The sequence below is a fragment of the Aulostomus chinensis genome, chromosome 20 (genome assembly GCF_037954235.1).
Source record: "Aulostomus chinensis isolate RoL2024-O1b breed Wild chromosome 20, RoL_Achi_v1.0, whole genome shotgun sequence".
NCBI classification, from domain to species: Eukaryota; Metazoa; Chordata; class Actinopteri; order Syngnathiformes; family Aulostomidae; genus Aulostomus; species Aulostomus chinensis.
The window spans coordinates 1,317,501-1,329,113 of NC_141339.1; the positions used below are offsets into that span (position 1 = coordinate 1,317,501).

General features: G+C 48.5%; 1 protein-coding gene across 1 annotated transcript in view; it reads right to left on the minus strand.

Moving 5' to 3' along the window:
* The window catches only part of tmem214 (transmembrane protein 214), a 13,060-nt gene extending 5,829 nt beyond the window's left edge, over positions 1-7,231 (minus strand). The window contains exons 1-9 of the mRNA XM_086190239.1: positions 6,940-7,231; positions 3,753-3,946; positions 2,876-3,026; positions 2,613-2,747; positions 1,342-1,424; positions 1,155-1,260; positions 662-743; positions 483-584; positions 67-208 (exon numbers count right to left, since the gene is read on the minus strand). Coding sequence (XP_086046365.1) covers positions 67-208; positions 483-584; positions 662-743; positions 1,155-1,260; positions 1,342-1,424; positions 2,613-2,747; positions 2,876-3,026; positions 3,753-3,946; positions 6,940-7,096 — 1,152 coding nt within the window. The 5' untranslated portion in view covers positions 7,097-7,231. The remainder of the gene's footprint in view (positions 1-66; positions 209-482; positions 585-661; positions 744-1,154; positions 1,261-1,341; positions 1,425-2,612; positions 2,748-2,875; positions 3,027-3,752; positions 3,947-6,939) is intronic.
* Positions 7,232-11,613: the final 4,382 nt, after the last annotated feature.

Here is an 11,613-nt window from a genome sequence, read left to right on the forward strand (position 1 = left end):
GGTAATGCCACGGGGGTTCCTGCCATAGGCTAACAGATTGAGGTTCGCGGCGGGTGCAGGTTGTACCTCTCTCTTCATGTCGTCTGGACAGTGCGGCGTGGCCCGGGACAGGAACGATGGCAGGTATGTGTGTAATGTGCACTCAGGTTTGGCTCCAAATGCCAGGGCTTTGAGTCGAGGGTACAGACGCCTCAGCTGCTCCTGCAGACTGCGCCGGAACACACGCGCGCACACACACACACACGCATTAGCATGGGAAGCTGAGAGAAAACACACTGACAGTAGGGGTGGGACAAAATATTATGACTGCAATATATTGTAATACGTCTTCTCTTGTGTTAGAGTATTAATACACCATGCCAAATATCAATATATGACATTGTTTTCATATTCTTTAAAACAACACCACTATGCAGGACACAGATTGTTACTTTGAAGATGGGGCCCAAGCTAGCGGGAGCGTTAGCATGAGTCGCAATTACCTGGAGGACAGGGCATTCTTAGGCATGAAGGCAAAATCCAGCAAAGGAAAGAACTCTTTAGGGCCCATGATGCCAAATCCCTTCGTCAAGTTAGCATGAAGTCTGGGAGAAGAAAGCGAACAGACATTATTCAGGATAGAGAGAACCAGAATCATCAGGGTGATGATGGACACACTTACAGCAGAAGTCTCTCCAGATAGGCGATGGCATAAGAAGACAAGGACTTGACTCCGAGCACAGGGAGCATGATGCCCAGCCACACTGCAACACACAAAGACCTCCTGTCAGCTGCAGACCTCAGTCAGACTCCTCAACTTTGCTTCTGAGCTCAGATCTGCCGTTACCCGTGAAAAATGGCATCTGCCTCGCGAGCACATGAAAACAACCATCCTGCCCCTCTGCTCACGGTTACACTGTCACAGTCACTTAGGCCTCTGTGGCCTTACTGGCTGTGTCAGAATAAAGGAAGTCGGTGCCCACCTCTCCATACACCAGGCACACACTCGCCCTGCCAGCAGCTCTGATTTGCAATGTTGCGCCACTGACCTTTGACCCATGATTTTTGTTTCGACATATTAGGAAAGTTGGAGCATGGGGACACAGCACGAGTGAGGCTGGCTGTCTCATGTGTGTATGTGTGTGTGTGTGTGTGTGTGTGTGTGTGTGTGTCACCTCTGAGTCCTTGGCTGAGGTCATAGAATCCAGCTTGACCCAGAGCCCACATGATAGTCAAACACTTGACTGGACGATTCTGAACCGACCGCAACAACTCCAAGTACTAGAGAGGAAGGACCGACCAGCTGTTACCACATGTTTTGGGTCTTGGCATGTTGACAGACAGACAGACAGACACACCCACCTCTGGCAGGTTCTGAGTGGCTATTCTGGGTTTGTCCTGGAGGACTGCTTGAATACAAATTCGGTACCCATGAAGTGGCTCTCCTGGAACCCAGAGGACAAAGTTGTTAGATGCAAACATGAAACAATCACATAAATTAATCTTGATTGCCACATCTGTCCAATTGTCCACAGCTGATGTCTTTATGATGGATCTAACGATCATCAGCCAAACTTCTACTATTTTCTGCATCCAACTGGAAATCTGAATATTGGATTGTTGGTCAGACAAAACAGGACACTTCGCAGGACTTTTAGGGAATCTTCATTTTATAGTACATGTGACTAAATGACAAAATAATCTGCAGGTTAATGGATGATGAAAGTGAACATTTATTTTTTTAAGACTTTGTGTTTGTCTGCTCAGGATGTCGGTGTGTCCAGCAGTAATCAAGTAAAAGTACAAGCAGTTAAAGTTTGGGGACAAGTTGATGTCATGACTTGATGGGGCTGTCACTCCCATCCTCAAATCCCAACCCATTCAGAATTGAGTTCCAGATCTCACTCCTCACCCATCAATGCACCCATGGAAACGCCCCCTCCTACCTCAAAGACCTCCCTGCCCCCAAAACCAGCACTCACACCCTCCGCTCTTCAAATGCCAACTTCCTCCAAGAACCCAAATGGAAATTAATAACCGTGGGGAAGCGGGCCTTCTCCTCCGCTGCCCCCAGACTATGGAACGCCCTCCCTGACCACCTCAGAGCACCACAACCTGCACCGACCTTCAAAGAACAACTGAAAACACATCTATTTACAAAAGCTTTCAGCGAACCCTTCCACCGTTTCCATGCATCCATAACGCTTTTGACCACTTCTACGAATTCCGACTACGATTTGATTAACGAGTGACTGCACCTTTGCCACCGCCATTGTGTTTGTTTTTTTTCATGTGTTGTGCATTATTGATGCATTGTTTTTCTTATTGTTGTTTTTATAGCACTTTGAGATTTCTCTGAGATGTAAAGTGCACTTACAAATAAAATGTATTATTATTAGTAGCAGTATTATTATTATTATGCTAATGCTTCCCACCCACTACCATTTATTGTGCTAAGCTAACTATCAGTTGGCCAGTCTCTGAAGGTCTCCATCTGGGACCGTGGGATAAAAATGTCCTTCTAAAGTCAACTGACTGTATCGTTTGAAACAGCTGATTGCCTGAGGAAGCAGCAGTGAAGACAGAACAACATGGATGATGTCCAGAGCGCCGCCAGTGTGTCCTGCTGCTACCTGACTGTCTGTCCAGCTCCCTGAGCATCGTGTACACACAGTGGTTGAAGAAATCTGGCAGGATGTCACTGCAGCGTGTAATCAGGCCTTTAATGACGCCCCTCAGTTCCTTCCCTGTGAGGCAGTATGGGAAGTCTGGAGGGACAAAACACAGGGGATACGAACACAATTATATCAGCAACAATAGCGCTCAAATGAGCAACTGCAGATACATACGTTATTTTCTACATATCAAAGATTGGATAAATGTCAGTTGGCCAGACCATGAGTGTAGCTGCTGAGGGTGGGCTCAGTCTCCGGCACCATCAGGTTGATGTTGAGGTACCCTGCCAGGTCTTTGACCCACACTGATGGGTTTTCTGGGAAAAGAGTCTGACTGTGAGCCAACTGCTGTTTCAGGTCCCCGATATCCAGCTGAAGACAGAACAAGCCAGAGGACACGTCAAACCTCCACGCAAACACACAGGGTCATTATGCTGAGACGAGGCTGTGGTCCAGCATGTGATCGCTGGCTCGGAGGACGCCACAGGCCAGGACGGCCTCTTTATAGCAACACGCCGCCCCCAGAGCCTCACTCTCATTCGTCAGACCACTCCTCTCAAAGGCCAACCAAGTTTTGTTTTTCTTTTTCCAAACAGAAATTTCTAGAGAAACACAAGGCAAGGGAGAGCTAAAAATATCAGCAGCATGACACCGTTTGTCTTCATTTAAACAGCTCGAGACGAGAAAACCTTATGTTTTTTCCCATTTTGATACTGGGACTCCAACAAAGTAAAGTCACATGGTTCACCGCCATGCCATGGGTGTTACCCATTCAAACCTGATGTATTTGGAATGTTTTTAGTAGTCGTATTAGTAAGTTTTAGTAAAAGACAGTCAGAGTTTATCATTAAGTGCGTGTGAATCTGGCGACAGCCGTGAGGAAGCTGGAGCTGCTGCTCACGTTCCAACTTCATTTCCTGTTGGGAACAACTGTTTGCTTGACCATGTTCCGGCAGTGTTCCTGTATTTCTAGGGCAAGCTGAGCCATCAGGTGACCACATCAGACGAGCTCATGTCAGTCTGGAAATTAATATCGCACACAATAGATCCTCTTTGACTATGCTATGGTTGAGCAAGAGCAACATCCTCACTACTCACAGCTTTGAGGGCTTCCTCCAGGGTCTTATGAGCGCTCGGGGTCAGCTGGCTGCTGGAGGACGACTTCTTGGTGGTTTTACTTGATGACGACTTCTTGTTTTGAGAGTCAGCTGCTGGCGGAACCTGCTCCTTGTTCTGTTTCTTCCCCATCTTCTCAAAGCCCTCATACAGGTTGTCGGACATCTTCAGGGGTGCTGAAGGAGACAGAGCCATGGTCACTGGACACACCTCTGTTCAAAGAGGGCCGCCTGTTCTGTGTCTGCTCACTCACTTCCTCATCTGGCCTCCCTTTACCCTGAAAATCAACTTAATTCATGAAACCAAGGCCCATCCCGCCCCTTCTGCCTTCTGGTCCACCCTCCCTCTATGGCTTGCATAACTGACTATTATCAAACAATAAAATATTCATGCAGCACAAAGTCCAGTCAGTAAAGGCTTAAGCAGCAACAACATTCCTAGAACTCCCCAGAGGGGAACCTGTTAAGACCCTCAGTCTACATCCAGTTCAGCCAAGTCAAACCACACTTGACATGGTTTCCAGAGGCCACGACCACCATCGGAGCTCTCAGGTTGCCATGACTGGATGTTTTAGGCCCTTAAGCTCATCTCAACTGCCTCTCAAACCTTGAAGCCTAAACCATGTAGCCCACATACAAGTAGAGCACTGAGCTCTAATATGATCCTGGGACTCCACTCAGACCCGCCCACACTCTTGAGTCACTGCTGACAGAGGTCACAGGTCACCAGTTATTGGTTGCTTATTCAGCTTGTCATGTTGCTGAGAACCTCTTATCTATATAAGGTGGTATTGGGGATTTAGGCCTTCAGCGTCTTGATGAAAAGATGGTGTCTAATGCTTCAACAGTGAGCGCCAACTTCCCTGTTCACGGCAACTAGCCGGGCTGACTCTTCACTTCCTTCCAGTCATCTGCTGAACATGCAGCTGTCAATCAATCCTAATGAATCATCAGAAACTGAAGAATAAGGAAAGCTGAGAATATTGTGATGTAACCAGGTGGTCGTTTCTATTCATACACACCATGACAGAAGAAGACATCCGTCATCGTGAGGTACAGAAGCACCACCACACCGCTCGTCACAGGAAAGACTGGGGGACTCGCTAGCTGCAGCTGGACGTACTAACTGAATACTCAATTCTACAACATCCGCTATTTGCCCTGATGGTTAAACATAAATCATCTCTGTGCTTTTAAAGTGATATTTAAACCAAAAACTGCATTTTGGCTCACCGATAGGTGTCTGGAGCTCATCAAGATGCTGCCCCCAAACATTTCTTTGCGACTTCAGAGTCCAGAACTAGACACCCATGTTTAAAGGTCATCAATTAGCATCCCTGTCAGTGTCGGCATACGCACATCAGAGCTCGTGGTGCCACTGACATGGAAGTGAAGGCGGATCTTTGAGAGAGACTATAGGAATGTTCAGTCTCTTGGGGGGGGTGTAATTTGAGGAGGTACCTTGTGAAGTCCCCATGCTGTCCCTCTACCAGGGTGGACCAGAATGGATTCTCACACCAGCATATTGAGAGCTGGTGGGATTCTTCACATACACCACCCAACGACACACTGCTACAGCTGCAGCCGGCGTGAATGTAGCACTCCAGCCTGGAGGTTAATGCTTGACCACTGCTGGACAGCAGAGACGATCACAGCGCAGGCAGGACTTTGCTGTGATCAACACCCTCATCGGACCAGTATTAAACAAGAGGGGGTCAGCTGTCTTATATACCACCTTCTCGATGACCAGATGAAGTCATACCTACACAACAAAGATGGAGCTCTTAAGTTATTTATCAGAAGCTCAGAGAAACACTCCTGGGCTACATGTGGACTCTGAGTGTGTGGTCACCGACAAATATTTCATCTGGTCTTTTAAATCAGCAGAAATACGCTGAAGCCCTCCCCAACCTCCCCTGGTAAGACTTTGGCCGGCCTGATTTACTGATAAAACCAGCGCATAAACAAATTGCAGAAATCTTCCAGCCCTGTAATGTTGTTATCTATGCTGCCGTATGGGGGGAGGAGGGCGGGTCCAGCAGATCAGCTCTTTACTGAATATTAAGTTCATCTTCCACATGGCTGGTCTGCTCCTGTGAAAACAGGCTTTCCAGGACCAGATTCACCAACGAGTACACTTCCTCTGTACTCCTAAGTCCACCAGGCCAGACCTGAGAGCAGGTGTGGGAGGTGACGGAATGTCAGGGGATTAATCTCTCAAACAACTGAAGTGAATGGAGACCAACTTTGTAAAAACCATTACCGACAATGTGTTTGTAGCCTCCCAGCCATGACGCCATGTTTCAGCAGGGCTAAGAACATGGTGTTGTGGATGTTTCTCTGGGCAACTTGGCCTGCCAGGGCAGCTGTACCCATCTGGTCTGCCTGCTCCCAATGCATCCCAGGACTGCTAGAGAGCCACAGCTGCACAGCTGCTGGTTTGTCAATTGAGTGAAACCTCAGAAAATTGAATGAAGATGCAGATCCCTGCAATGGAGAAACTAGAGTTGAACAGCATTTCTTTCATTAAAGAATTACAGAGGTACAAGGACCACCTCTCAGGACAGGTTAAACAGCATTACTACCCCCAGAGTGGCTGTCAGGGTAATGTGACATCTGCCTGGGGAGGACCTGCTCCTGGTGGGTGATGCTAACAGGATCAGTGGGGTCCGTAGCTGCAGAACCACGAATGACTGATGCATTCTACTGTACAACGGCAGCATTGACAGCCTAGAAAAAGACGTAAAGGTCACTAAGCCTCAACACATGCTCCTCAGTGATGACGTAGCCTTTGTTGACACACGGCGGCTAACAAGCTAACCCCGGATGCTACTGAAGCAGCAGCTCTTGTTAGCTGATTCAAACTGGACCCCCGACCCGGCGGAGTAGGTGGACATTAGCTACTGGCAGGCAAGTTTAATGAAACTAATGTAGAAAATCTATATTTCAACGTAAATGCGAAGTGGGAAGTACTGAGCGGTGCTAAGCTAGCTAGCTTGCCGGCTAACTAGCTAGACCAAGTGACAGGAAGGAGCCATATTCGTTGGTAACCGACCACCAGAAGCTTCAGCCAGTGTGAGCTGGTTTTCAACCCAGGGAGGAGCTCAAGTTCCGGCTAAGAGTGAGCTAACAGGAAGCTAACAGTGAGCTATCGGGCCGCGTTCACTCACGTCTGGACGGCTGGTTGGCTTCACCCAGCGCCTTCCTTCCTCCTCCGCCGGCGCCCAGCTTCTTGTCAGCCGCGGCTCTACCTCCTCCGGAGCTGTTACTCTTCTTCCCCTTCTTCACCACCTCCCATTTGCCGGCAGAACCATGATTTGAGGCCATGTCTGTGGTCTGTGCGGGGTGTTAGTCGTCTCTTGCGGGATCCTTCCTCCTCCCACTGCCGCTCGATGAATGAAGCACCGGGGCTTTCAGATCATTCAACCGTAGACGTGCCACGTCCTCCGGTGCGCCTCCGACGCCGTGACGTCAGAGTGCACCAGGAGGGACGAGTCCGCTCGTGTGCGCGTCCACGATGATGTGTGAGATAAGTGAGTCCTCCGAGAGTTTGATGGATCAACACGAATCAGGAGAACTGGCTCTAACCAGTCCTCCTGTCAATGAGGTGGAGGTCTGTGTTTGAGGCTCCTGCAGGGGTCAAGCCCTGAGGGGGTCCCAGGGCCGTCCTCCTGGGTCACTGTGCTCAGGCTTGAGCTTCGTCTCTCTCCCGTGAACCCAGGTTCTGATGGCCACACTCACCAGATGTGTGTGTGATGTTTGCTGGAGTATGAACTGGTTTGTATTTACAGCTGTGCTCTCACCTTTATGTACCCTTGGCCATTGTTCAGAGAATCTGAATGATAAAACAAAACGTGTCTCTGGTGGTTGGCGGTTTGGTGAAGCCAGTAATGATCAAACAACTTTTTGCTCTTTTTAAACCATAATGACAACAGAAACTGTCCCATTGATGCTGGTCTAAAGTTCAGCGACCCCAGCTCTTCAACCGTGCGTGGACGGTTTCGCTGTCATGGCAGCTTCAGGTCCTCTGTGGGATTTGTGGATGAGGCTCTATGGTCTCAGGTAGTAAAGCTGCCCGGTCTTAGCAAAAAGCCTCCAGATCCTGTGATTCTTGGGTTGCCTTGCATGAACTGCATGTCTGGGGTCTCCCCTGAGCAGCTCAGGTCAGGAGGGTGAGATGGCCGCTCCAGAACCTTCACTTTAATGCAGCCAATGACAGGTGGACTTGGCCTTGTGTTTTGGATCGTTGTCACGTCGGAACGTCCCGTGCGCAGCTTCTGGGCTGATGAGTGCAAATTTTTCTGCAAATTTGTGGATTTTCCTTTGCATCCCAAACAATTTTCCTGGCGGTTGTGGCTGACACTTTGATAATAAGTGGCTTTGCCCAACCACCAACCACGAGAGGAAAAGGTTTTCTCTTAATTTAATTTAATGTCATGCTGCTCAGTTGTACCGCACTTTAATTGGCCCTCGGGGATAAATAAAGTCATCTGAATCTGAATCTGAATCTTATCATTCGTATTCTCTGAAAAATCCATCCCTCCATCCATCCATCCCTCCATCCATCCATCATCCATCCTTCCATCCCTCCATGTTCCCCCTCTCCTCCTGTTGAGGGTGGTGGGGGTGGAGCCTATCCCAGCAGCCTTCCCCCTGGACAGGTCACCAGTCCATGGCAGGGCCAACACATAGAGACAGACAACCATTGGCTCTCCCAGCCACGCCTACGGTCAATTTAGAGTCTGGATTAACCTGGTCCCTCTTGATGTCTTTGGACTGTGGAGGAAGCTGGAGTACCAGAGAGAACCCAGCAGGAACAGGGAGAACATGGAGACTCACCCAGAAAGACCCTGTGCTGCAGCCGGGGCTCCACCCACAACCTTCTTGCTGGGGGCCACGGTGAGGACCACTGTTTCACCCACAACCTTCTTGGTGGGGTCCACGGTGAGGACCACTGCTCCACCCACAACCTTCTTGCTGGGGGACCACAGGGAGGACCACTGCTCCACCGGGCTGGCCTTTCTCTGAAAAATGGCCAAGAAATCACAAATTCTACCAGGGTATGTAAACACAACGGTACAATGAGATCATAAAAAGACAACAATGCTGCAAGAACATGGCAAATAAAAAAACTTAGCCAAAGTGTAACCCACAACAGGTTACAGAGTTCACTGTGAAAGTGTAATTCCCGGCCTAGCCAGCAGGTGGCGTACGTCCTCAGCATGTTTTAACTGGAAATGAGACGTTATTCGAGCGCGCGACACCTTGCTGAGCCCTCGGGAAGAGGAACTCTGAGAGAGGCGTACGATCCTGAGTAGAGCCGTGAGAGAAGGAGTGCAGCTGAGCTGATCCTTTCCGTTCTGAAAAAAACTGTTCTTTAAAAAAAAACAATCGGAGTTCTGATATTTGATGTTTTATTATATATGGAGACAAAATCAGGTTGTTTCATGTGTTTGAAAATGTTTTTAAAAACTAAATGTTCATGTTAAAAGGTGTGTTGCTTCAGCTCCGCTGCTGGCTCAGTCAGCCACTGTCAGTTGTAGCAGCTGGTAGTTCACCTCCTTAGGGGGCCCTTTTTCAGTTTTGAGGTACCAATTAATCCACTGACGGAGCACTTGCATTGTGCATTGGTCAGCTATGATTGACTTGGTGAAATTATCAAAGGTTATATTTTAAATACAGTTAAAAAAACATGATTGATGGATTGATTTTTCAGTGGCGCTCACCTGTCCTCTGAGGTGTGATGTGTATCTGCTCATGTGCACCGTGATGAGAGCGGAGTATTCACGTCCTTGACTGCTGCTTGTGCTTGATTTGACAGTTGAATGCAGAGAAAGGGATGAGATTTTGACTGAATGAGAGAGTAGGAACTGATAGATGGTAGTTCAATAACCAGTTTTGAGAGACAAACATTCACACGCTGTTCTGAAATCATTTGTGTTGTTGTTTTTATTTATTTCTTTATTTCATATTTGCAACTTTACACTGAGGGAATATAAATGTTGATCATTTTTGTCTTGTCAAATACATGTATATTTCCAAACTACTTTGTGTTGTCTCCTGTCTGCTGACCTTCCATAATTCTGGGCTCTGTAGTCCCGATCCAAAACGAATGACTTTGGTCCCGTAAACTGAGTTAGTTGTCAAACACTCGAACTCAGAGGGAAAAAAACGGTTAAAAAGGTTTTTGTTTATCCATTTTTCCAGTGCTTTAGAACTTTATTTCACTGCAGGAGTACAGATGATGTCAGGTTCTCGTATGGTTACCATGGCAACAAAGGAAGCGGAGGACTTCCTATTGCGTTCTCTCCATCTGCCTGGTTGTCAATCACCATAAACCACACCCACAGTGGAATTTAAATTCTCTGCAACAGAAACAGCAGTTAAACTGTTTCCCTCCATTGACACAGACATCAATAATCTAGTGGGTTTGTAGGAGAACGTTTGGAACCTTGGTTCTCTGATTCATGAGTGGAACCTCGACACCTCTGACTTGGCGTTTGAGGATTCAATGCAGACAAAAACAACGAACCTCTCTCAAATGAAAGCATCGTTCATCTGTTCACTCGTTTCACTCCATTTCGTGCCACACCTGCGGTTCCATCGTCAGTCACGTTTCCCCACACAGACCCGCGTGCTGCCAGGAGGAGGATCAAGCTGATAAAAACACCAACCTGCGTGGGTGGTGCGTCCCACAGGAGCAGAGCCTCGGGGAGCTCAGCCCCCTGCTGGAGGCGCAGAAAGGGTTAATATCATCTAACTAATGAGAGATACAGATTGTGATGCTGAGACAAGGGGCAAAGAACCCCCCCCCCCCCCCGAGAAAGGACTTGGGTCACAAATTGGAATGCTGGTGCACGTGCGTGAGGCCACTTTGAACTCCAAACTTTCTCAAGTTGTGGGTGGCGCAGGCCCGCATTCCCGCAGGACGTTTACCGCACACCACCTTTCACTAGCCTCCGCCTGGTTACACTTCTTCCGTGTGTCCGTCCTCGCACTTCAGCCTGGTCGGAGGACGTCTGCTGGAGGCGAGGGTGAGACACCCCTGCCGCGGCTGCCTGACACCACCCTGCGGCGCTGAGGGCTGACGCGCCACATCGACCTGCTCGGCGCTGCCCGCCGTCCAGGTGGCCTCACTCTTTTTCGGTTGCATCCTTGACGAACTGCGTCTGGTGGTGGGTTCTTTGGTCATTGGACACATGAGCTGCAGGTGCATTAAGCCACCACTAGGGGGCGAAAAAGACACACTGAACTGAGACAAAACCCCGGTATGAGGCGGCTGCTGCCCTTTGCTGTAATGTAACGCTGTCCATCACACAGGTGTCAGTGGGCGGAGCTAATGCGCCATCCACGCGCACACTGTGCAGGTAGCAGATACACAACCTGATGTTCCTTTTTATCGCTGTCAAAACACGACAAATAGTTCTCATTCGAAAGGAAGCTGGGGTTGTGGAGTGGACAGCTCATGCATGTTGTAGAGGACATACATGTTGTAGAGGACATGCATGTTGTAGAGGACATCCGTGTCTTAGAGGACATGCATGTTGTAGAGGACATACATGTTGTAGAGGACATCCGTGTCTTAGAGGACATCCATGTCTTAGAGGACATGCATGTTGTAGAGGACATCCATGTCTTAGAGGACATGCATGTTGTAGAGGACATACATGTTGTAGAGGACATCCATGTCTTAGAGGACATGCATGTTGTAGAGGACATACATGTCTTAGAGGACATCCGTGTCTTAGAGGACATGCATGTTGTAGAGGACATACATGTTGTAGAGGACATGCATGTTGTAGAGGACATCCGTGTCTTAGAGGACATCCGTGTCTTAGAGGACA